Source organism: Dipteris shenzhenensis, chromosome 17 (genome assembly GCF_047967505.1).
Source record: "Dipteris shenzhenensis isolate YYH24624 ecotype China chromosome 17, Dip_SZ_1.0, whole genome shotgun sequence".
Lineage (NCBI taxonomy): Eukaryota > Viridiplantae > Streptophyta > Polypodiopsida > Gleicheniales > Dipteridaceae > Dipteris > Dipteris shenzhenensis.
The window spans coordinates 9949206-9970985 of record NC_141612.1 but is presented as its reverse complement, the minus strand read 5'-3'; the positions used below and the strand labels follow the sequence as shown (position 1 = coordinate 9970985).

The following is a 21780-nucleotide window of genomic DNA, read 5'->3' as shown; positions in this document are numbered from 1 at the left end:
AAAGAGGGACATAAATGCATGGAATGCCATGATCACATCACATGGACAGCATGGGTTTTACAGTGATGCACTTCGCTTCTTTGATCTTGTCCACCAAGCAAGGTTTTGCAGTGATTTTATGCAGGGTAGAGCTTGGACACCAACACATGGAATGCCATGATTAACATCATATGGACAGCTGGGGCTTGGTGATGAAGCATTGGGTTGCCTTGAACAGATGCAACAGGAGGTATATGTTTAGATATACCAGCTTGGTGGCTGTTTAGATGCACTTTTTTGCTATATGTGCAGGGGCAGCTAGCAGCAGTAAGTGGTATAAGCAATTCATGGGAGCTTGGGTCCTGTGTATGGAACAATATGCCTAGTGCCATGCGGGTTGGAGAGACTGACTGCAGACCCATCACTTCCACAGCTGATTAAGGGAGTGAAGATCCTGATGATTGAGCTTTTCAGTTGCCAGTTTTTGGGATGGACATGTTTGTGAAAGAAACATTTGTAGCAAACTTTAATAATTATGCTTCAATCTTTTCATGATTTATGACCATAAGTAATATGATTTATAATTACGCTTCAATCTTTTCATGATTTATAATATAACTTTAATAATCATGCTTCAATCTTTTCATGATTTATGATTTATAACCAACTCCCTGTCCACCAAGCAATAACATTCCACTAAGCTCTTTCCTGCAACCTTGAATTGTGGAGGTCGTTTGTAATGTCATTGTCATCCACAACTACAGCCACTCATTATTACATTAGAACACTAGAGAAAAGGTAGTAAAATGCAAGCAATAAGTTAGAACAGTCGATCAGAATGAGGCAGAAGTTAAACACTTCGCTGGAGCTACTGGGGCTACTTCCGAGGTGATGATCAGAGCTCAAGACAAAAGATTTGGGAGTTGTTTGCAAGCCAGAAAGTTGAAGAGGTCCGAATGGAAACATTTTCAAGCCTTAGCCCCGTTAAAAATAGGACAATTTAGCACTCTCTATCATCAGTTTGACCTCCTTCCTGCAGCCATCTAGTGGTTGTCACCTGTGAATGAAATAGAATTATGTGGGCAGAAATAAGAGACTACACAGAAAACACGATAACATATTGCAATCAAAATTCATGTCATATATTGCAGGTCCAAAATACAATGTAATATATTCAATAGATCTGATAAAAAGACATACAAAATGCCATGTAACATATTTCATGTCATGTGTTGCAGGTCCAAAAATGATATACATAAATTCCATGTCATATGTTGCAAGTCCAAAATACCATGTGATATATACAATAGATCCACTGATAGGACACACAAAAAGCCATGAAGCATATTACACCAAAATAGTTCAAACTGCGTATGAAAAATGCACCCTCATGTATGCATGCAACTACATTGTAGAGCTCCATCTTTGACATCTCATAGATGCTACTATGCTGGGTTTAAACTCTGCCTATTTCTATGTCCTGCTATCAACCAGTAGAGCCAAGTTGGTTCTTCATTTTCTTCAATTCATTCCATATGAATCTTTGTGGCCCGATTGGTAAACCCATCTTCTCCAAGTCTTCAAATTCCAGTAAAGTTAAGCAGTCCCAGTCCACCATTGCCTCAGCAAAGTAATTGGCAAGGCATTCTTTGCCAAGGGATACCAGCCACTCATAAACCTTATTGTCTATTTCTCTTGCCACATCCGCTTTACTTTTGGAGGCTGGCTTTGCAACAGCAGGTAGACTCCGCAACATTTGGGAGACTTGCTTGATCACTTTTGTTGTTGAGGAAGCATTATGTGTAAGGGCCTCAACCATAGAGTCCACTGAGTCTGCTAAACCATCTGAATTTCTCTTTGCTCTTTTCCCACCAAGGCCTAATACCTCACCAACCTGCTCCTCAGAACAAGTGGAGCCTCTAGCTCCCTCAGCACCACTCTGGAACCTAGCTTGTGACACAACCTTTGGGCGATGATGCATGCACTCATGGATCTCTGCAAGGATCTCGTCATCCTCGAACCCAATGGCATCTGATCCCTCTACCTCATTCTTGTCTCCATATCCACTTTGGTGCAGCTTTTTCTTTGCCTCATTGTTATACCTCGTGTGCTCCAGGATCCACTTGTCTTTGTAGCTGTTTCTCTCTCTTTTGGGGTGACCCTTGGCTGCCATCTTCATTGCAATTTGAAGCCACAAGTTCTCATGAGTGCGCATCTGCTCAAACTTAGGTTGCATTTGACACCGGAGTGTGATAAAATCTTTAAGTTCATCATATGCATACCTCTTACCTTTCACACCCTCCACATCCTCACCCATGGAAGCCTCAACAGGGGGCTCGTGTGCTTCCTTGGCTGTCTTTTTCTTGTTTGTTCTCTTTCTTTTCTTTGAGGCCTGCTCCATATGTACCGATGGCTCTTTAGGATGTGCTGCTGACGCTACAGGAGGTACCTCTGCATGACCCGAATCTACTTCACGTGGCTCACTTGAGGATAGGGATGGAGGCACATGCGAGGATAAAGGTGGAGGCTCATATGATGGGGGACCAAATCTTTCAAGATGGGCATTGTTCATCCTATTAAAGTAACCGGGATATGAGAACGCTCTTTGAGGCTGTCTCATAAAAGCTTGGAACTCAGGATCTTGCTGCAAAGAAGCCCATTCCTTCTCATCCATCTACACAGTCACATCAGTACTCACGCATAAGCTGCCATCTTAGCTCACTTTTTTCATTCCAAAAAATAACTGCAAGATCTGATCACTTGGTTTAAAAAAGAAATATGTTCATGATTGTGACTAGGCTGCAACATACTGTGCAGAATTTAGACACTCATCCAAGTTTACAACATCAAATGGTACCAACCTGTCAACTTTGTAGAACCCTCTTCAAAATTTTCTTCAACAAGGCATGCTTCCCTTGCAATCCAATACCTATCACCAAGAGAAACAATTCTACAGTTATGATGAACGTGACATCATCCAAAAGTCAAAATAGAGGATCATAAAGGCATATCAACAGCTACATGCTCAGTCGGAGACTCAGCTCTAGTGATTGGGATAAGCATGCTACATCTAGACGAGGAAAATATGACACATTTTTTGGAGGGAAAAGTGCTCACATTTAGAATCACATTCTAGTGCTCCTGCTGTAAATCCTCCTGAACTGCCACGTGCACTCGTCAGTAGCTGCTCATGGCTGAGTTCCTATCTTCTGCTCCCTCCTATGCACTCACTTGTCGATGCCCTATTGAGCTGTAGACTGAACTACCTTCTTCCCCCCAAGGGACCCCTTTTATACGGGCTGATCTGCCGTGGACTGGCCAACCAGGCTGTCTGTAAACCTCCACAGACCAGGGCCGACTGGGCTCCAGGTCTGCTCCCTGCCTCAGACTGCAGACTGCAGTCTGTAGGAGCCTCATGACGAAGTCCCACAAAACTTAATCCATCACCCACAAAAGGAACTAGCAACTATGGCATCCCCACCTATATTATCAGCACCTAATGGAGTAGAGCAGAAGCTAAACATTCACTCTCATACATAAGCATGCATCCACCCACACCCACAAACACATGAGCATCCATTTACACAACGTCTTCAACACAATTCAAGTTACATTGTTTTGAGAAGATACGTAGAATGATTTGTTACACAAGTAGAGGTCTCTAATACGACAGGTCTTGCAATTGTCGAAGTTCACTTGACAGTCACTCCCATTATAGTGATTGACTTGCGAGAAAATGTCTAAGATCTTATGAAAAGTCAAGGAGTTACTTACGGAAAGGCCTACATGTTCGTCATTTATTAACTCTACAAAGCTGAGAATTCTCCAGGTTTTCAAGGAAAAAGGAAAGGATTGAATTCCTCCCTTCTGACAGATGCAATTGGCACGATGCGTCTAGATCGTCCACGCTGCTTACCCCAATTCTGAACAGCTCTTCTCAGAAGCTTGCCAAAACTACTACTTGGGGCCGTGATTTTATTTTGGTCCAGGAAAGACTCCTCGATGCACGAGCAGCCCACAAATTGTTTCTTCCCATTTCGTTTTAGTCGCCATTCCCCTCCCTACCTATGGTCATTGAGGGACTACTGATTGTTGACAGTTGACTCTTTAAATCAGCTTGCAAAAAAGGAGCTTCCGTACGTGGTCAAAGCCATGGATGTGTCTTTCAGTGGGATTTTGAGCTTCGTCGAGGCAGCTCCAGAATTTCATTGGATTCACTTACCTCCAAAGCGTTAAGCATTTCATTGGATTCACTTACCTCCAGAATAGCCGAGCAAAGTCGTTCAAATGTCCTTCTCAATGGCACCATGAAATCTATTCTCATTTGCCAGCCAAGCAAAGACCTTCAAGTGCAAGTCTTATTCTTGCAGCCCAAGATAGCAAGAAAAAAGATACACAGAGGCACCTTGCAGCAGCAACCCCCCCGACGATGACTCCCTCCGTGATCCCGTCCTTTAGTATAGTAGCGATCATAGGTGTTTCCTGAGCATTGTGGGCTTTATGGAGACCACCTCCCAGCGGGTGGGAGCCGGAGCAGCAGCAATCGTCGGAGCAGCGAGCAGCGGGAAGAGCAGTCTGCCAAAGTCCCAAAGACTACCAGGTGGTATGAACCCTGGAGTCCAGGATGGGTTCAGGGGGTTCAGGGTGGGAGAAGTGGTGGTTAAAACCACTCTAGTCCCGTTCTAGGCCAGCTGGATTAGAAAGGGACTAGGATGGAAAGAGCATTCCAGCCCTAGTCCCATCCTAAACCAGTCCATGTGCTAAGCCCCTAAGAGGCCAAGAAATTTTTAGCCTAACGCCCGCAATGTGACTACTACCATTTCTAAGGTATTTGGAAGTCGGTCCTACAGGGTGGATTTGAATGCTCAACGAGTGACTCTTTGCAGTTCATCACGATGAATTCTGATGTGCACAACTCGCCTTGCGTTGATTCTTATTTGTTGTGTGGAGTGGAGGAGAAGGGAGGCAGCAACAGGAGAAGAGTCAAGTAGACAATTCTAGTAAAAGGGACCTTATCCTCGTATCTCTACTATGGAATCCTATCCCCTAATGTTTATGCCTAGATTTCAATTTCCAAGGTATAAACTCGCCAAATTTGTGAAATTTCACCCCCCAAAAAAAACACTGCCCCCAACATGTCTCATCAACTATACTTCTTCAGGTTTTTATTTTTTTCAAAAACCAACCAACTTGTATTATATATAAAAAGAAAAAAATATTATAGAAATTGGTCCACTAAATGGGAAAACTGCTCGAGACCTCCACCATATGAAAACTCACCCACCCCACATCAGCTAGATTACTTTTACAAATCCCAAAATGACAGATTCCTTGTAACCCACCCCCACCCCTTGCTTGAACACCAGGTCCTTCCTTACATTCCACATAGAGACCATCACTGAAGCTCTAATATGATTCGGCAAACCATGCGTATCCCCTGAGACCACCATCTTCCAATTCGTGCAATTCGCAAATTTTTCCATTAACCTAATCTTTATAATTGCCCCAGCAGCACGACACACCAAACCCTCCTCGTCACTGGACATGCCCAAGACAAATGCATCAGCTCCTCCACACCCCCACCAAATAAAGGACACTGCGGACCATCTCCTCATTCTCCTCTCAACGGAAGCCATTTATGCATTATATTCCACAAAGAAACTCCGCCTTTTTTGTTTTTTTTTAATAAACATATTTAGTATATTGATAGAGGGGGTGGTCAGCCCAAAGATAAGACCTATTACAAAATTTGGTCAAAGATGGACCTAAAGCCCTAGACCTTCGCTGCAAGCAGCCCAAAAACACTTACTGTATCCCTCTTTCGACCCCTGCGACGGCCTCACTCACTATACTATCTGACTCTTTCACCAACTTGCTGAAATCTCTCAGGTAGCTCCTCAGTGCTTTTAAGATGGCCGATTCTCTTAATGCTATGCTACCTTGATGGAACACAACACTATTCCTAACCTCCCAGACAGAGAGCAACACCACCGCCCGCAGGTAGGGTCAGGTAGCCACCAAGATGGTAGGCAGCTTGGAAACATTGCCTAGCAGTGCCCTACGCCAGCTACCTCCGAGGAAAAAGCTTCTCATTAGGCCGGTACCCCTAATCACACTCTCTAGTCTCACCCAAACCTGCCTGGTCACCGGGCAGCTCCACATCGTGTACATTTTGGGCTCCTTGGCTCTACCGCAGAGAGGGCAGGATGGGTTGAGCGCTATCCTTTTCGCCAGCCGCCCACGGAGGGGAAGGCACTGATGCGCAACCTTCCACAGGAGAAATCTGGCCTTGCCTACCCGGCTCTGCTGCCTCCAGATTTCCTGCAATCTGCCCCTCCACCATTTTGGCCCTCTCCTCAGAGTCCACTTGGAATTAAGGTTCACCACCAGCGCAGCACCCTGAGCCAGAATCTTGTAGGTCGCTTTTGCTGTAAGCTTTTGCAGGTGTGTCTTCCCAACTCGCCATTGAGCTTTCCTGTAATCCGTGGCCACTACATAATTGGAGGGCCAATCCTCAGGGATTCTTTCTAGAACTGCAGCCATCAAATCTGATTCACCCAACGTGAGAGCAAATTTATCCTTCAGCTCCTCTAGAGGTATCCAATCTGCCTATTTTTTCCTCCACCCAAATAAAAGCTCAGAACAATTTTTCTGTCTCCTTCCAATGGCATTCCTTAAAATCTCCACAAGGTAGCCAAGTACGTAGTAGTTGCAGACTTCACAATTGGCACCCTGGCATTCCAACTTAGGGTCACTGCATGCCATGCCGTCACCTTTTGCCACAATTTCTCCTTGAACCAGTGAAACACTGCCTCAGAGTCATGCCGACCCCCAATGGAGCCCCCAAATACCTAATAATCATCCCTCTTTCTACCCATGCACTTGGCAATGCATTCAACCAATCAGGGCGCACTCCTGGATCAATCCTAAGGCTAATGGTCTTCTGCCAGCTACATACAGACCCCAAAACATCACAAAACTTCTACAACACAGAACATAGATTCTGCACAGTCCGCTGTCCTGCACCGACAAGGCTACCATATCATCTACAAACATTTGAGGACACAATTAAGCAACACCGGTCCTTTAATACTGCTGCCCTCAGCCACCCGCTTCTTAAACGTATGTAACATGGGCACAGTACATAAGACAAACAATAATGGAGGCAAGGGGCACCCTTGTCTCACGGATCTCTAAAGCTCAAATCTACCAACTACCCCACCATTTAAACACAGCACCACTGAGGCATTCTTAAGAAGAGCCCTCACCTTACCACAAAACGCCTTCTCGAACCCCAATTCCCCCAGAATCTACAGCATGTAGTCCCACCTGACCTGTCATAAGCTTGATCAAGGCCGAAACCCAGCAACACACACCTCTGCCTGGAGGGACCTGCATAATCCAGCGCTGACGCCACATTCAAAATGTTCTAAAAAAAATCTCTCCCCTTCGTACAAATCCATTTTGTTCTCTGTCAACCACTTTCATGCTCAAGTCACTAATCCTCATAGCCAAAGCTTTGGCAATCAACTTGTAAGAAGTATTAAAGCATTGTAATGGGCCTACAATCCCTCACCCTCACCCTATTTTGCCTCTTAGGAAACATCTTCATTAATCCCACATTTACATCCTCCCAAAGCATCCCCCTATCGATGCCAGAATTAGCCATTACCACAAAATTGTTCTTAATCACATCCCAGAGTGCATCATAAAACTCTGCTGTTAAGCCATCAGGCCCCGGAGACTTATCCTTCTCCAGACAGCTCAGTGCCCTCACTCATCTCCTCGACCGAGAATTCCCTACCCAACCCTACCCTCTGACTAACATCAATTCTCGGCTCAATAGCCGTCAACACTTCATCAAGTTGACCCTCTTACCCACCCTCTTGTGATCCCGCGGATCCCATAGCGCTTGCAAGCTCCCTCTTAAAAGCCTCTGCAATGTGCTAAAAACTGCTGACTATATTACCTTCTGCATCCTGAACCCGATCAATTTTTTCCTATTTCTTCTTGTGCGCCTAAAAGAAAAGGCATCCCCTTGCGACAACCACATCAGCCTACTATAGAACCTCGCCACCTCTGCCTTCTCCAGCTCCTCTGCTCTCAAGGCCTTCTCCACTCTCACCAAAGGGGTGGCCACCATGGGGTCCCTCGAGCATTCCTCGACTCCATCTTCAAGCTCAACCTGCAATCCACCAAACATTTATTACAAATGATCTTTTTGTCCCTATACCTTTGATCCCATTTCTTGGATAGCTTTAGCACCGCCCTGATGGATTTATCCCATCTCACACATGGGTCTTCTTCACTCCTCCACTCCCTTACAATCTCTTCTAGGACACCCTTCATCCTCAGCAACCTCTTATTTAACTTAATCACAACTTTGGAAAATTTATTGAACATGTCACTATGCATATACCATATCCAATATTCAACATCACATAACAATCACATGTGTGTCCCTGTGTGCGCGCGTGCACCTGCGCATACTCAACCGTCCGCTGCACAAACATGGGCCCACCACACAAGGTATCACCAGGCCCCCCCATTGTGGAGGAGCCATGGTGCCCACCAAAATGCAAAAATTGTTGTCAATGTAATGTAATAAGTTACGTATATAGCTTTCATGTCCGCTACCAAGTATAATTACCTTTTCTGGCTCCACCCCTTTCTATTGCACCACTTTAAGCACCGCAAGGGCTTCATGACCATGCCCATGCTAGGAACAGGCTGCAATCATGGCTATCCAGGAAATAACATGACTGTGTTGGATATGCGTTGCATTATCGATCAAGCATAAAACACCGTTTTTGCCTTAGTGTCATGCACAACCATTAAAAAACATGGTCCTAGCTGTGTTAATCAAGCAAGTACTTATCGGATGGGGGCTCCACTTTGCACCCAAGTCTGTTTCAACTAGGTTGAGATGCATGCAAAGTATTATCACCATCGGATATGCTCTGCATGGTCGATTACGCATTATACAATATTTTTCCGATAGTGATATGCACATCCACCAAAAAACACACCCTTAGGTATGTTATCTGACCAAGTACTTATCAGATGGGTGTGCCTCCAACGATAGTGGCGTTCTAGATTTTGACATTATGCTGGCATATTTTGAAAAATGCAAGATGTGTATTCTCTGAACCCTCACAATGCCATACATTTGAATAGGTGCAGTCAGAACAACACCACCCGACCGAGATCCAACATTCACAAAGATTGCATGGATTGTACTACCCATTACTATGCATGTGTCATCGTTGCACGCATTGAGTACACTGATGAAAATGCTCTCATTTGCCTCCACGCATTTTGTTAAAAGACTTGGAATGCCTCCTTTCCAGGACTGTGCTTAGAGTACGCCATGATCATGGTGTTCTAGGAGATCACGTCATGGTTGTTCATCCTCAAACACTAAATGCGCATGTGTAGCATGTGTGGGGCCTTGAAGGATGCATAATTTGTTAATGCCATCACGCAATAAGTGGATCTGTAGACCTGGATAGCCATGATTGTAACCTAATCCATCATGGGCACAATTCAAAGGCCCTTAATCTATTTGAGAAATGCAAGAGGGATTAGAGCCAAATGGGATTGCTTGTCTACCTGATCTCCACATTCACCGTGCTGGTCACTACACTGAAAGGACTATTTTCAATATTGAAGAGAACTAAGTGAATCCTTTCCGATGTTGCAGTTCGAATAAGGTGCTCCACAAGTAGAAAGATTGACTCCAGCAATGCGGGTCACGGTTTAGATTTGGACAAGTTGAGTAGATAGCTAGGGATTTTAAGGGTTACTACCAATGCAAACTTTTGCGTTCGTGATGTGGAGCACAATTAAGTTGGGCGCAGTCCTGTCAATGATTGGAAATGGATTTTTAGGTTACTAGAAAGGTAGTACCATGATGGAGCTCATAAAATGAAGATTTCCTTGATGTACCCTATCTGTCATATGCCTTTCAAACACAACAAAGAGAATATAGATAGACAAAAAAGTAAAAATCCATGAAAGGAACCACATTATGACCAATTACACAATCGTGGGACTGGTTACAGTGATAACGGGCAAGAAACCACAATGTGTCTCCCCATTATTTGTTCTTTAACCGCAAAGGAGGTCAAATTGGTTGTATCTTCTTGTTCATCGTCTCAAATACTGAAAGGGCATCTTCAACCCTGCACATGCCAATAATTTGGAGTTGCCCCACTAAGGTCCTCTTCTCTTCTCACAAATTCACATGCAATCTCTCCATTTTTTGAAGCAAGCTATTGACTGCTAGAGATTTTTGTATCCTATTCTCCACCCAATTCCAGATGCAGGTTGCAAGAAGTTCTCTATCCTTCTCTACTAAAGTTGTTAAAGGTAGTCAGCTCCTATCTGTATGTTAGGGAGAGAGGGTTTCTATGGTGGGTGCTTAGCTAGAGCGCATTGCCAAGGTAGAGGCTAGGTTGAGCTATGTGAGTAGGCCTGGGTTAAGGGGTGGTCTGGAGACTTACTAGGACAAAATTTGGCCAGTCTTGCAGACAAGGTTGGGGCCACATTTGACCAAGCACATAGGTCAAGTTAAACCAACTAGACCTGACCTAGTAGGTCAGGTTAGATTGACTAGCCCGTCGGGACCAATCGGGCAGGTCAGTAGGGGTTACCGCCTATAAATAGGGCACTTTCCCCCTTTGTATTACACAGTTATTGGGTGCAATCTATAGCCTATTTCGGGTGTCATTTGAGGTGTAGTTCAGCCTCAATTTCCTATCAACCAAAGGTGCAGTTCAGCCCTGGAGTTGTGATCATTCGTTGGAGGTTTTTCTAAGCAATACAAGCAGAGGTTTTCTTGAAATACTTGCAAAGTATATTCTCTCTTAGTCGCATAGTGCTGTCTCTCTCTATTCGTAGATCTGCTCTCAGTTTGCTTGCATATTCTACTGCACTTTGGCACGGATTAGAGCCCAAGGTGGTGTAAAGCCTTGGACCAGGAGAGCGTACAGGGCGAACGGAAGTGGCTGTTGATTTCTGAAGGTGTGGACAGTTTGGGTAGAAGGAGAACAATTGATGAAGGTGTTCTGAATGCAATAATTACAGAGTGTGGAGATGGAGTCAAAGTTGCAATCTATGACCTGCCTGATTTTATCCTTGTTGGATTTGTAAGGCCGAATTCAGAGGACCTCGGCGTCATGGATCAGAAGGAGTGAGAGACCTTGGCGGAATTGTGGGACCGGGTAATGCTCAAGTCCATTCCTTTCCTCAATTGTATATGTAAAGCTGATAATGTTAGCAAGAGGTATTTGGGAGCATTTGGCATCTCTCTACAATAAAGTCTCCCCAATCAAGCATATCTCCTTGGAAGTACATATGCGAGTGTAAAACCCACAAAGTCGACAACCATACGGAAGCACATCAACAAGTTACAAGCACTTTGGCAGAAGGTCCTTTAAACAGGGAAGGAGATTTCTTCAGAGGATGTGACCATCACTCTACTGTCCCATCCTTCTAGACAATTCTCAATGTTTTACTCATCCCTATTTGCGAATGGGAGACGCATTACTCGGACGAGCTTGTGCCAATGGTATTGCACTAGGAGGAGCCGTTCGAGAACCCCCCACAGGACCAGGAGGAGTGCACCCTTTTTCCTTACGGGGCGGCCAAGGCTTCTGATCCTCTTCCCTGTGGGGGATTGTCGGACCAGTAAGGGTAAAGGAAAGTCTTCTGAAAAAAAGTCCGATGCAGACTGTGAGGCATTGAAGGGAATCGGTCATGTAACCACGGTGGCGAGAAGGGTCACTATTGAAGAAAGTTCCCTCTGCACAGCCAAGAGAAGAATACCGGTTCATCAACTACAGTCACGAATAACCCAATGTTTCTATACGTGGAGATTGTGGGACACAGGACTTCCATCTTCCTCGAGGTGGCAACAAGTCACAACATTGATGAGTCTCAAGAGTGGACTATGGACAATGGTGCTTCTAGGCGAATGGCACGTTCCCTAGAGAAGTTCCAAGATTTTCGGTGGAGGTCAGATGATATTTACACTGGTAATAAGTCCATTGTACCAGTTGAACGTGAAGGCAAGTTGAAATAATCCCTGATGGCAGAGGGGAGCAGCATACCTCCCAGGTTTTTTATGTTCCAAATCTTGATTTCCACCTATTGTCCATGCATGAAGTGTGCAAGACTTGCAAGTGTGTGGAGTTCAAAGAAGAGTCAAAGGCCATCACGGAGCAGTGGACGATGAAATCTACAAACTCCTTGAGCTATCTTCTCTTACAAGTACTCATCTAAGTGAATTGAGGTATTCCCGAGATGGTGGAGCGGGGGTGAAGCCTCAAAGTTGCAACGACTTCGGTTGGGGAGGAGATCCAAGAACAAGGAGCTCTACAACAGAGGAAAGTTGTACCCCTAGTCCAGGAGCAATCTCATGGAGTGGCACGAAGCAGCCAGTCTTGTCATCAACAGAAGCTGAGAACCAGGCTGCTTGTGGAGCTGCAGACAAGATGGTGTGGCTATGAAGGCTACTTGGTGAGGAGGCGGGTTCGACAAACGAAACGAAGCTTCTTAAGATCCTCTGTAATTACTCGAGCTCCTTAGGTTTGGTTCAACATCCAGAAGCTGAGAGGGGTTGTTAAGATGGTCAGCTCCTCTTATATATTAGGGAGAGAGGGCTTCTATGTGGGTGTGCCTGCCTAGAGAGAGGTGTCCTTTCTCAATGTATTTCTGCACGGCCGTTGGAATTTAGCCATTGCCATGGTAAAGCTGGGTGAACACTGTCAGTGGGCCTGGGTTAAGGGCTGGTTTGGAGGCTTACCACGGCCAAATTTGGCAGTCTGTGAAGACAGGGTTTAGGGCCAGATTTGGCCGAGTGATCCAACCAGTCTTGTCAGGTTAAATCAACCAGACCATCCCCAATTCGCTCAGGTTAGACCGACCAGCCCACCAGGGGTTTACACCCTATAAATAGGGCACTGTATTACACATTTGTTAGGCACAGTCTAGAGCCCATTTTTGGTGTCATTTGAGGTATAGTTCAGCCTCAGTTTCCTGTCAACCAGAGGTGTGATTCAGCCCTGGACTTGTGATTATTCATTGGAGGTTTTTCTCAGCAATACAAGCAGAGGGTTTTCCTGAAATACTTGTGCAGTTCTCTCTCTACTCGCACCCTGCTGTCACTCTCTATTCGCAGGCCTGCTCTCTGTTTGTTCGCATATTTCACTGCACTTTGACAAAAGCTTCTATTGCTCCTTCCAGCTGCTGCTGTTAGAAATTACCCAACAGAGGGTACGCACAGCGGAAGACTGATAGTAATGCCCGGGAGCTCACACAGTGTGCGTGTGGTATGTGGAATCACAAACTTCTTAACTTATGTGCATAAAATAGATGTGCAGACTCATCAATAGACAATGAACCAGCCAGATAGAGAAACCACCAAAATAATATATTTCCGTCCAAAACTATGGACACAATACAAAAGAGATAGATCCAGAGTCGCACCAATGGTGTGGTCCTCTGATCTTACCACAAGGTACTTCTCCTATCTGCTGGCTATCTCTAGACTCGAGCCCGTGTGCTCCACCTCGAGCGTCTGTAGACTTTCCGTCCAGAATGGTTCTCTCTACCTTACTGCCTGTAGATCAGCCTAGGTAGGCAGCCCTTTCTCAGCTTTGTCTGCAGCTTCTATGTGCCTCCTTCACCTCCTGGATGTAGGCCCAAGGAAGGTCTCCTGCTACTTCAATCTGCTGGTGGTTGGCTGCTCCAAAGAATATGATGATCACAACACCTTGCTGCCCTAGATGTCAGCCTAGGTGTGCAGCCCTAACTCAGCTTGTCTGCAGCTCTTCAGCCTCCTATACACCTCCTGGATGTAGGCCCTATAGGTACTGATCTGCTGCTCCAGTCTGCTGAGGCTCTGCTGCTCCAAAAGATGATCAAATGAGGGCTGGAGGCCCTCCTTTTATAGGCCCCAAGGGGGCTGACAAAAAACCGACCAGCCTGCAGCAGACTGGCCGACCAGTCTATGGCTGGTCCAGCCCTATAAGGGCTCACAACCTGGGGCCTTTTGGGCCCACACTTCTAGGGCCTTGGCCCTCTTATCAAGGCAAGGGCCCAGCCTATATAAAGGCAGGTCCCTGCCTCATGGCAGCCTCTTTTGCTGCTCCACTAGGCCTCATCCAGCCCTGTACTTCTCCGTACAGCTGCATGCCACCTGTCCCGGGTCTGCACACCCTCCGTACTGCTCCATACAGTTGCGTGCCACCTGTCCCGGGTCTGCACACCCTCCGTACTGCTTCGTACAGTTGCGCCACCTGTCCCAGGTCTCCTCTAAGTGTGCTGCCCTCATGACAGCCATGATGCTGTCCATGTGGCAGCCCCTTCCTCTCTTTTTCTGAGGGGTACTGCCCTAGGGAAAGACATGCCAAGAGAGAGCAGAATATGCCAATTATGTGACCAGGGTATGCCAGAAACAGAAGAACACATGGTAATGATATGCCCTTACTATGCACACATTAGGAAAAAGTTCAGCTCTCTTCTTGAGGGACATAACAGACTGGCTGATTTGCTACATAAGGCGTCACCCTCAGCTTTAGGAACATTTGTATCTAAGCTTTTCAAGCACAGAAACTCACCTAGACATAAAGGTAGTTTCTCTTATTACCCTCCCCTTTGAGGGAGGAGTCTTTATGTATGTAAGGTTTTGTATTGTTTCAGGTCCCATAGGCCGATTTTTGGTCTTCAGAGGACGATAATATATTCTTCTTCTTCTTCTTCTTCTCCTCATATGGGAGCTTACAGATGTGGAGGTGACCATTCCAACAACTGCTATCTTCCCTCCCTTGCACACATTTTTGAAAGCAATGTGCAGGCCGCTGCATTCAGTGGTTCCAAGGCAAATATGTGATCTGCAATGTGTTTGCCTCGCTTAACATCTCCATGTAAATTGCATGCCCTGAGCAAAGCTAGCCAAACTGCAGTGTCAGGTCGAAATGGCATTGTTGAGATTGTTTCCTCTGCTTCATCTAGTTGCCCAGCTCGTCCTAAAAGATCAATCAAGCAACAATAATGCTCCAGCCTTGGCAAAATAAAGTAATCCTCAACCATAGAAGAAAATATATATTGGCCTTCCTCGACCAATCCAGCATGGCTGCAAGCAGAGAGAAGGCACACAAAAGTGACCTTGTCTGGCTCCACCCCTTTCTGTTGCATCACTTTGAACATCGTAAGGGCTTCATGGCCATACCCATGCTGGGAATAGGCTGCAATCAAGGCTGTCCAGGCAACAACATCACCATGATGTAAATGGTCAAAAATAAGGTGCGCGTCATTCAAAGCTCCACACTTGCCGTACATACCAAGGAGGGCTGTTCCCATGACATCAGACTGAAATCCATAAGCAACAATGCTTCTGTGTATTGCTCTACCCATTGCTAGGGTTGCAGGACTTACACATACCTCAAGCATGCAGATGAAGGTTTCCTCATTTGGCTCTACTTTTTCCTGCTGCATTTGCTCGAAATGTTTAAAGGCCTTCTCAAAATGTCCATGCTGCGAGTATGCAAGGATAATGGCATTCCAGGAGTCAACATCATGCTGGCATATTTTGGCGAATGCGAGATGTGCGTCCTCCAAAGCCTCACACATGCCATACATTTGAACAAGTGCAGTCCCAACAACAACATCTGATTGAAATCCAGCATTGACAATAATGGCATGGATTGTCCTACCCATTACTATGCTCGTAGGTGCATTGAGTACACTGACAAAAGTGCTCTCGTTTGCCACCACACATTCCTGCCGCATCTGTTCAAAGAGTTGGAACGCCTCCTTGCCGTGACCGTGCTCAGAGTATGCCATGATCATGGCGTTCCAAGAAATCACGTCATGGTCGTTCATCCTCTCAAACACTAAACGGGCATCTTCAACATCCCTGCACTTGCCATACATGTGGACAAGGGCAGTCCCCACAGTGATATCTGATTCAAACCCCGTATCTACAATTGTTGCATGCACTGCCTTACCCTCTTCTAGGGTTTCTACATTACCACATACATCAAGTATGGTGACGAACGTGACAGAGTTTGGATTTACACCCTCCTGCTGCATGTGTGCAAAAAGTTCAAGCGCTTTATTGCCATTCCCATGCTTAGCATATGCTGCAATAATGGCAGTCCAAGAGACGACATTGCGGCCATGCATCTTATCGAACACAGCTTTTGCCTCCTCTATAACGCCACACTTGCCATACATGCTGACAAGGGCTGTAGCTACGGGAAGGTGTGAACCCAGTCCACACTCTATAGTTCTAATATGAATTGCCTTACCCTCTGCCAGGTCTCTGGAGCCAGCACATACACCAAGTATTATGATGAAGGTGACCTCATTCGGCTCCACGCCTTGCTCCTGCATTTCCCTGTATAGTAGAAAAGCCTCGTTATGAAGCTGATTCTCGCTAAATGCAGTAATTATGGCAGTCCATGAAACTACATTACGGTTTGGCATAGTGTTAAAGACTGAGCGTGCGTCCTTCAGAGCCCCACACCTGCGATACATGCAAATGAGAAGGTTACCCACGTACAGCTCTCGCTCCAGCCCTGTTTTGACTACATGTTCATGAATGCGCTTCCCTTCTGACAAGGTGGTAAGTCGTTTTAAAAAAGAGGCAATGCCCTGCAGATTAAATCGATTCAAGTTTCCATCCACCAACGACTCCTGCTCTTCAACCGATCCAGCCATAGTTCCGCCATTGAAGTCTGAACCATCACTATGAGTGTCCGACACGTTCTGCACTGAATGCGTCCATCCAGAGCGGGTGTGCAACGAGAAGACGAAACAATTCAACCGATTGACAGGAGGGGAACGGAGCTGCAGCACGTGATAATCATGAAAATTTGGAGCAATAGAAGCTGTGGGCAGCTTACAGAAACCAGAACAGTGTGGGCTGGAGATTTTGGCAAACTCAAGAACTCCTACAAGTTGAGCCATCCATTCGTTGGGCGATTTGACATTCCACGAACCTTTATGCAAACAAAACCACCATCGTATCCTTTCCAAGCTCTCAAGACAGCTGCCATGTCCAAGCTTTCAACGCAATGAAGTCCTCTTCCCCATCATCAAGATTATCTCATGCCGGCAAGATGCGTGCCCAACTAGCATATTTATCACGGTGTGGTATACCATCAGCCTGCAAGTCGCCAATTGCCACAGCCCGTGTTCAGCTGAGAACGAAGTGCCTGCTACTCTGTGGCGTGATCTACCAAATCGTGCCTCAACGTTCCTCCTCTCACCCAGGGACCCTGCTTGTGAAAACTTTCAACCCCACCCTCGGCACCATCATTTCCTAGCCAACTAGGGCACCTGTAAACATCTCCTAGATGTACAGCACATCTGCTCCTTCAATTCATGCTGCTGCGTCACTTCTTTAGAGCCCTGCTAGCTCAATCTGCACCTATCAGAACCTTGCACTGATTGCAACGGGCCAACTGGATCGCATTGGAGCTCGATCTCAACCTTGGATGTTAGCTAACTCGATTACAGCCACTTGGATCTCGATCGTAACCGAGCTCAACTGGGCTCCAATTTAAAACTAGATAAGAATTTATTATTCAATTTTTAAGAGACACATAGTGAGCTTGAAATTGAACATTTGTGAATATAATATAATATAATATAAGTCTCCTTTTCACTCACAAAAAAAAGGAATTGAACATTTGTTAATTGAATTGCATTCATTAATAACCACATGTTTGTGTTATGCGAGGGTTGGCACCCTTACTCTCCAAGAATTAAAAACCCATGGAGGGTGCCCTTCCTTGGGCACATAGCAATTCGCGTTCAGCATATACCACTTTAAGAATGTGAGCTTGAAATTAAATATCAAACATCAGAGTAAATGTTGTGTTAGATAATTGGAAAGCATTTCGCACTCCCCACATAGCACTTTGCATTTTCACATAACTACACATTTGTGTGTGGGGAGAGTTCGCATGCATCCTCTCCAAAAATTATAAGACGAAGGAATGTTCAACACTTGGTAATTTGCTTTTGCAAAAGTGAGCTTGAAATTGAATATTGAAAATGAGTGTAGATGTTGTGTTAGATAATTGGAAAGCATGTTGCACTCCGCATATAGCACTCTGCATGATCAATACATATCCACAGACATCTCACGATTTAGCTGCACAAACAAAGAAATCCAAACACATAGACATCGCTAAACATGCTTCAAAAGAAAACAAAAATGTCGATTTGGATTCCTATGCTAGCAGACAATTCAACATCATTGGACTTCAATGGTTTTCTAAACACCTTAATTCTTACAGAGGAAGAGTATGAGATGGCCCTCCGAACACAAGCAACAATCTTCCTTAGAAGAGAACCAAAAGACATTTTCACAAACAACTTCAACCCCACACTATCAAGATTATGGGGAGCAAACACAGACGTCCAATTTATACTTAATCCACATGGTGCTGCAGCTTACTGCACTTCGTACATGACCAAAGCAAACAAAGAAACAACTTTCGCTATCAAACAAGCTCTTTCCCTTAGCATGGTGTCAAATGCAGCACCCAATGAGCGCATTCTAAGAGTTGGCAATGCAATACTGAACGCTCAACACATAAGCTCGCAACAAGCTATCTTGCATTGTCACTGCCACCATTGACGAGTTCAACACGACAGTTTCAATACATTAACACAAATCCAGCAGAAGAGAGAACATTGCTACTTAAACAGCAAGAGCAACTCCAAAAATTGGATCCAAAGAATACTAATATTTTATTTGACGACATCATTACAAAATACTTGAGACGACAAAAAGTTCTACAAAATGTTTGCCTTGTCGATTTTGCCAATGGGTACACACTCAATAACAACGTAACCAAGGAGAGGAAGAAAAAATAATAATTCGATACAACAACTACAACGAAGTTACAAACCTAGAAAATCACTACAGAGAGTTACGCCTTCTTTTCCTCCCCTACCACACCGTTGAGCCATCCCTCGATGACGACAACACTACTTGGCATGATGTGTATCATTCAAACAAAAACATCATAGATACTAACAAAGCTAGATTCAACAAGATTATTCCAACATTCCCAACAAGTTGTTCGGGTACCACTAATGCAAGTAAATCTACTACAAGCCTGAACACCCAAAATAACATGCACAAATACAACATAAGAATTGAGTTGCCAAACCCACCAACAACCAATCATTTGAACAACCAAAACTTACTAACATACAAAGTTGTAACAAACGATGATTACTACAACACCTTCAGAGAACTTAATGATGAGCAATGGCTAATTGTGTAGGACATTATGCTTGCCAAGAGAATCGATCCAACCGAACCATTCTACCTTTTCCTAACAAGAAATGCTAGAACAAGCAAAACTTTCACACTAATGGCCATAGTGCAAGCACTTCTATGCAACTACTCCCACAAAGAAATAGAAGACATTCAATTACCCAAAATTCTCCTTCTAGCATACACAGGAAAATTTGCTTTCAACATTGGTGGCACAACTATACATAGTGCTCACACCTCCCTCTCATGGCATCCCACTACACCAGTCTCTCTGCAGAGAAGCTCCAAGAACTTTCTCAACTATATAAAGACTGTCAACTAGTTGTGTTTGATGAGGTGTCCTTGATTGGGCATAGTACGTTGGTTGCAGCAGCAGACATGCGATTACGAGAAATCAAGCATAATCATCTATAACCATTTGGTGGTGTTGACATTTTGATGTGCAAAGACCTTTGCCAAGCTAGCCCAACAAAGGATTCATGGCTATTTTTAAGTCACTCAACAAACAGTTCAATGAATACAACTTTTTGGCAAGAAAATGTTCTCATGTATGAGCTAACTATGCCAATGCGACAGACAAACAATGAATCCATTAGGATACTAAATAGAATACGAACAGGTAAGCACATAGTAGCAAAAATCTCCTATTTAAACACAAAATACTTTAGACAACCAGTAAATAAGCAAAGCATTACACACCTATTCTACACCAACACATTGAAGGACGTTCACAACAAAGAAGTTTTTCAATTGCTCGAACATGAACCACACATTCTACATGCAATAGACAAAAGACACAAGACATGTAGCAAAACTATAAACATTCCCCCCGACCCTAAAAATACATCAAGCTTGCACAAAACCCTTCACTGAAGCCCGAAATGATAGTCAAAATTTGTTCAGGTAATCTTGACATTGCCAACAATTTCGTAAACGGAGCAGATGGTTTTCAAACACTCATCACAACACCATAACCAAAACGTTGTTTGGATATTATTTAACATCACCAAAATAGCTGTGAATGCTCGGCATAAGAACTCCACTATTTATGACGACAACATTCCAAGGACATGGACACCAATACATCAAATAACAAGAGAATTCCAAGGTGGAAAAAAAAAACTTCAACTCTATATCTAGAATACAATTACCCATACAACCTGTTGTTGCTAGAACAATCCATCATTTGCAAGGACTATCCATGGATTGCCTAGCATTTGATCCTTCCCTCATTAAATCACATGGCCTAACATGCATAGCATTGTCACGTATTAGAAACTCAGAAAACCTCTACATCATTAAACCACTCTTAGAGAAACACATCAAGGTAGACAATAATGTTTTGAAAGAAATTGAGCGTCTCCAATTACACAGAGGATGGATTACCCGACAATGCAATCTATTTAAATCGAATGTGAAAACATTGCAATCCCTAAACACATGCGCACTCCAGTCTCATAAGACTAACATAGTGAACAACAAAAGCCTTATGAGTGCAATAATCCTCTGCCTCCAAGAGTTGCACAACCAAAGATCAACAAAACTTTCATTGCCCGAATTTACATGCTTGAGCAAGACAACTAGTGTAGGTATAGCAACATGTTACAAAAAAGAAATGCACCTAGTACAAGACCATTACATTCAAAAGAAGGGTTCAGAATGCTATCTCACAATCTTTAAAACAACCAACTCCAAATTCATAGCAATCATAAATGTATACAATTCACCAATTGTAACAACTACAACACTACTTGAATTGCTAGAACAACAACTCCAAACAATACACAACAACATACTACAATCATAGGAGACTTTAACATAAATTTCAATCAGAACATACACAATAACACAAAGCTACACAATTTCAAGGCCAAAAGAGACTTTGTACAATTAATAAACCAACCAACAACTATAAACAGAACAACAATTGACCACATTTGGATAAACCAAAAAATAATGGCACTTTTGCAAGTACAAACTTTGTTTACTGGTCTGACCACTCCGTTGTAAACACAAACATTTCCCCCTAGAAATAATATGCAACATATACAATACATTGTAATGACACAACAAGAACACCTTCAGGCAAGCCTGTTGAATCTAATTCACTTGTTGTTTATTTGTAAGGGAGTGAAGGGGGCTAAAAGGGAAGGGAGAGGAAGGTGGGGGGGGAGAGAGTTGCACAAGTAGGCGAGGGACAGAAGGGGGGATGTAGGGGTGCGAAAGGGGATAGGGGTTGAAGGGGGGGCATGATTTGACAAGGGGGTGTGTAGGGAGGGAAAAATGGAGGATGAGTGGGCTGAAAAGGGGGGAGGGGCATAATGAGGAAAGGAGGCTCTAAAGGGGGGTGAAATGGGAGGCTACACTAAGATAACAGGGAGGAAGGAAGGGGAAGCACATTGGGAAAAGGAGGAGGGATGTGAGCACTGGCCAAAGTGGGATGAGTGGGTTGAAAGATAGACTAAAAGGGAGAGGGGCACAGTAAGGAAAGTGGG

General features: G+C 44.4%; 1 protein-coding gene across 5 annotated transcripts; it reads right to left on the bottom strand.

Moving 5' to 3' along the window:
- Positions 1-1132: 1132 nt before the first annotated feature.
- LOC147891655 (uncharacterized) lies at positions 1133-17534 on the bottom strand. 5 transcript variants are annotated; one of them, XM_087388015.1, is made up of 4 exons: positions 16514-17534; positions 16296-16384; positions 2841-2908; positions 1133-2653 (listed from the first exon to the last, which is right to left on the bottom strand). In XM_087388015.1, the coding sequence occupies exons 1-3, from the start codon at positions 16954-16956 to the stop codon at positions 2844-2846; spliced, it is 597 nt and encodes a 198-aa protein (XP_087244141.1). In that variant the 5' UTR covers positions 16957-17534; the 3' UTR covers positions 1133-2653; positions 2841-2843. The 5 variants fall into 5 exon arrangements, 4 of the variants coding, with proteins under 4 accessions (XP_087244141.1, XP_087244142.1, XP_087244139.1 ...); XM_087388016.1 differs by lacking the exon at positions 16296-16384; XM_087388013.1 differs by lacking the exon at positions 16296-16384 and having other exon boundaries at positions 1136-2653; positions 16893-17534.
- Between the last annotated feature and the right edge of the window lie 4246 nt (positions 17535-21780).